Source organism: Mesitornis unicolor, unplaced genomic scaffold (assembly GCF_000695765.1).
Source record: "Mesitornis unicolor isolate BGI_N332 unplaced genomic scaffold, ASM69576v1 scaffold41242, whole genome shotgun sequence".
Taxonomy (NCBI): Eukaryota; Metazoa; Chordata; class Aves; order Mesitornithiformes; family Mesitornithidae; genus Mesitornis; species Mesitornis unicolor.
In genome coordinates this window covers 21,367-25,603 of record NW_010171949.1, presented here as the reverse complement: position 1 = coordinate 25,603, position 4,237 = coordinate 21,367, and the positions used below count along the sequence as shown (strand labels likewise).

General features: G+C 39.8%; 1 protein-coding gene across 1 annotated transcript; it reads left to right on the top strand.

The window, feature by feature from the left end:
• The first annotated feature begins 545 nt into the window (after positions 1 to 545).
• Positions 546 to 3,294, top strand: CFL2 (cofilin 2 (muscle)). The gene is made up of 3 exons (XM_010180208.1): positions 546 to 853; positions 953 to 1,029; positions 1,121 to 3,294. The coding sequence occupies exons 1-3, from the start codon at positions 594 to 596 to the stop codon at positions 1,231 to 1,233; spliced, it is 450 nt and encodes a 149-aa protein (XP_010178510.1). The 5' UTR covers positions 546 to 593; the 3' UTR covers positions 1,234 to 3,294.
• Positions 3,295 to 4,237: the final 943 nt, after the last annotated feature.

The following is a 4,237-nucleotide window of genomic DNA, read 5'->3' as shown; positions in this document are numbered from 1 at the left end:
TTTAGAGCACGGTGTTGAAGCTGACACAATGCAGAAAGCATTTCTGCTGCTTGTAGAGCCTTACATCACCCGACAAAATGAGAGTCATGACAGTGCTGGATGTGAACTGCTGCTGTAGCATTTGTTCCACTAAAAAAAAAAAGACAAACCTGAACAAAAAACCCACCCCCCATTCCAACCAAAACTACAAACTCCTGTGTTCAGTTCCCACCCCCACCACCCTGCACTCCTCCCCCCAGATAAGACAAATGCATGATAAAGTAATGGAAAGCTGCTTGAGTAGTGCAGTGGTGTGCCTGGTTGTATAAAACTGCTGTCCAGAATCACAGGTGAAGATGCTGAGATCTGCCACAAAACAGAATTTATACCTCCTTTATATCTTCTGCTCTAATCTTGCAAAGATTGCCAACTTCATAGTGCGTTCAGGCTGTGTATAGCATTCTTATGGGGTCCAGCAGACTTTATTTAGCACCGTGGGCTATAGCCTTTCCTAGGTAGGGTTAATTTTTTCTGTTTAAATTATTCCTTTGGTCTCATTTTTACAGGCTTCTGGAGTAACAGTGAATGATGAAGTCATAAAGGTTTTTAATGACATGAAAGTAAGGAAGTCTTCAACCCCAGAAGAGATTAAAAAGAGAAAGAAAGCCGTTCTCTTCTGTTTAAGTGATGACAAAAAACAAATAATTGTAGAGGAGGCAAAGCAGATATTGGTTGGTGACATTGGAGACACTGTGGAGGACCCCTATACAGCCTTTGTGAAGTTGCTACCTTTGAACGATTGCCGATACGCTTTGTACGATGCCACATATGAGACAAAGGAATCTAAGAAAGAAGACCTGGTATTTATATTCTGGTGTGTAAAAACAAAGCTTGCCATTAAAATTGAATATTTTGGAGTTACGCTGGGTGACTGAATAACTGTTTTGTTGCGGTTTTCTCCTTTCCTTTAAAGGGCTCCTGAAAGTGCACCTTTAAAAAGCAAGATGATCTACGCGAGCTCTAAAGATGCCATTAAAAAGAAATTTACAGGTACAGACCTAAAGATGTTCCGCTCATTAATTACGATGCCGTTTAGATGTTGAGGTTCTCACAAGTGCGTTGTTGTCCATCTGTCTTTCAGGTATTAAACATGAGTGGCAAGTAAATGGTTTGGATGATATTAAGGACCGTTCAACACTTGGAGAGAAATTGGGAGGCAACGTGGTAGTTTCACTTGAAGGAAAACCCTTATAAAAAGACAGACAAGTGCCATCTGGATCTGAGGAGCTTCCATTTCTGCAGCTCGTTCAATTGGAATAGTATTAGTCTCCCCATCCCCTTCCCTCCTCAAAACCAAGTCCCTTCCCTCCTGCCCCTGAAGGAGATGTCAGTGTTAAGCAGTCTACCAGTGATTGCCATTAGACTGTTTAATCCTGGTAGTTTTATGTAGGATCCAAGGAATGCTTTCACGTCATACTCTTAGCCAAAACTGACGTTGCAGGCATTCCTTGCGACACGTACAATGAATGTGATAGTTAATGTGAATAGTCTAGCAGACAGCAAAGGGTAAGCTAATCGAATGCCTTGAAAGTATCGTCCACTGGTCGGGTGGTAGACTCTACAGTATTACCTACAGTTGCACTTGATTGCAGTTCCATGAGGCTCTTGTGCATTCATACACCTCACCTGCCTTGACAAGCCTATTTTTGTGACATGGCAGCACACAACACTATGCATTTAAAGCACTTTTTTGTAACGTGTTTGACCCGCCCTCCCCCCAAAGGAATGCCAATTAAGTTGCTGTAACTGTGTCATCAAATTATCGTAGTACCTCAAGTTTCGTTCCTGTTACATGCATATCTTTATAAATGAAGTAGCTGTTACGATGCCTTTTGTTTTCCATTGAATGTACACTACTGAACAGGAGTAGAAGTTATCTGTTTACCATGTGAGTCTTGAAACACTAAAGTTTTGTACAACATCAGTCACGGTGGCAATTTCTGTATTAAAAAGAGCCTTAAGTGGAACATTGCTTTTTTTGAGATCAAAAACTGGCCACACTGCAATAAAACTTGTGGCTTATTACAGAACGTTGCCTTGTTTTCATTGGAAAATATAGTTTTTAAGTATGTTTAATTTAAGCATATTTTAAATAACTTAACTTCTGTGGAAAGTATTGTAAAGATAAACAATCATTAATCTCATCTTAAATAATGCAGGTTTTTCATTCCTAATCGTGGTTTAGGCACTGCTTTACAATACTTTGTGGCTCTGTTCTGATCATTTTGATAAAGGACCTAATCCTAGTTCACTGTTGAACTAAAGAAGCTACCACTACTAGAGACTATTAGTTCCATGAAATGTTGTGTCAGAAACGCAAAAATACAAAGTAATCACGCAGTGTGTTTCCTACCTGAATGTTCTTAAAGTTCTACATGTCAGAGTAAAACCTTGCACAAAATCTTACGGCTCGCAGCCTTTTTGGGCGAGGTGACGTGTGATGACAGTTATAGACGACATGCAAATACGAATCCGGTAATTAACTTTTGTTTCTTGAGAGTTGCAGTTGAGACGGACGTGGTACAAGAAAGGGCCCGAGTGAACCGTTCTGCGTGCTGGCTCCTGTGTAAATAGAACTGGAAAGTGTTTGCCGCTGCCCAGGCTTGCACCGGGGACGTGTTTCTGGCCGGGAGCCAAATAGTGCTCTCCTTATAGAGAATTTGATCTGCTCTGTGTGAGCAATCCTCCGTTAGCCAGAGCTATTTATGGCAAACACATGCTTTTGTATCTTGTCATCGTTATCCACAAATGGCAAAACTGGACACGGTTCTCCTGGTATGCGTAAAGGAGCGCTGCTGGGCAGCCGCTCGCAGCCGAGCTGTACGTGCTGCGGGGAGGAATGCTCTTTATCATTACTTTGTTTTAAAAAGTTGGTAGAGTAGAACTGTGGAGCTTTTAAGTACAGGGCCTCTATGTTCAGTCCATAGCCCTTTTTTCAACAAGCAAGCAGATAATAATAATTTATTTTCTTTCTTTTTTTCAGTACTTTAAATAACCTGCTGGTACTGTGTAGGTTCTCTCGTCCTGTAGAACTTTAAGACTTTGTTTCAGGCTTCTGGCTGTCCCTATGACTTGCACACCTCATTGTGTTCGCTGTTCTATGTAGACTAAACTTTACTAGAATTTAACTAAAAAGGCATGATGACCACTGACTTACTAAGTGTATTAATGAGTCTTGGTTTTGTTCTGCAAAACTCTCCTTTCAGGTACCTTTTAAGGTTGAGAAGTAATTGATGGTATGCATGTTGTCTAGATAAAAAACCAAATCTTTTTATTCCTCAAAATAGTCTCTTTATTTCTGACTATTCACGTTGTGTGCAAAGCCCAGTTTAATGTAAAGATCTACTTTGTGCTTTATGTTTGACTCGAGTTCAGTACAGTATTATGAAGTGATCTTTTAACTGATTTTCACAAGGTACAAATGGTTTCTTTAGAAAAAGCCAAAACTGAAAGTGTTAAATTTTAACAAACCATTTGAATTTCATTTTAGACAGTAAACTTTTTTAAGCAGTACTGTGTTTAAATTTATTGTTTGTCTCTGCTGCAAACAGTCTGGAAGGATGTCTGTGGCTCCTGAGTTGAAGTAGTAAAGGTTACTTTTTTTTTTTTTAACTAGCTTAGGTGTATATTCACTCAGTCCAAGTAGATATAAAATTGAAGCACAAACTGTATTTATGTAAGATTCCTACCAAAACAAGTTTTGGATCCAAAAGGGTCAGCCTGCCTTCAGTTTGTTCTTGAAATGACTGACTGACTGATGCGAGGTCCAATTCAGATGGCTTGCTTTTAAAAATAAAAACCCACCAACAATAAAGTGCTACAGAACTGTTACTGTTTGAATCTAAAACAAACGAGAGACAGCTGGCATCTGTTCCGAAATGGTTTGTCAGCTGTTGTTTTCTGTCATTATGCAAAATGGTGAGGGCCTCATTGTGCTGGAGAAGTGGAGGAAAATCCTCTCAAGTTGAATATCTTCTGTGTATCTCCGTGTAGCCGTGGCTTTTGGGTATCTTGGCTTCAGTTATTTTATTGATAAAGAAGCGTTACATAAAGTTTTCATGAGAGAAGCTTGTGCAGAAACGGCATCTTCTTAAAAAAAGACTTCAAAACCAGCAGTTGTTCCATTTGATTTGGTAAATCCTGGAAGAGGTACAGACAGATGGGGTTGATCTCTCTGAAAAGGGAGATCAGTCCAAGT

Coding starts and splice junctions, on each gene's coding strand:
- CFL2 (XM_010180208.1), top strand. CDS start 594: ATGAAAGTAAGGAAGTCTTCAACCCCAGAAGAGATTAAAAAGAGAAAG. Junction 854..952: donor GACCTGGTATTTATATTCTG/GTGTGTAAAAAC, acceptor TTTCCTTTAAAG/GGCTCCTGAAAGTGCACCTT. Junction 1,030..1,120: donor CATTAAAAAGAAATTTACAG/GTACAGACCTAA, acceptor TCTGTCTTTCAG/GTATTAAACATGAGTGGCAA.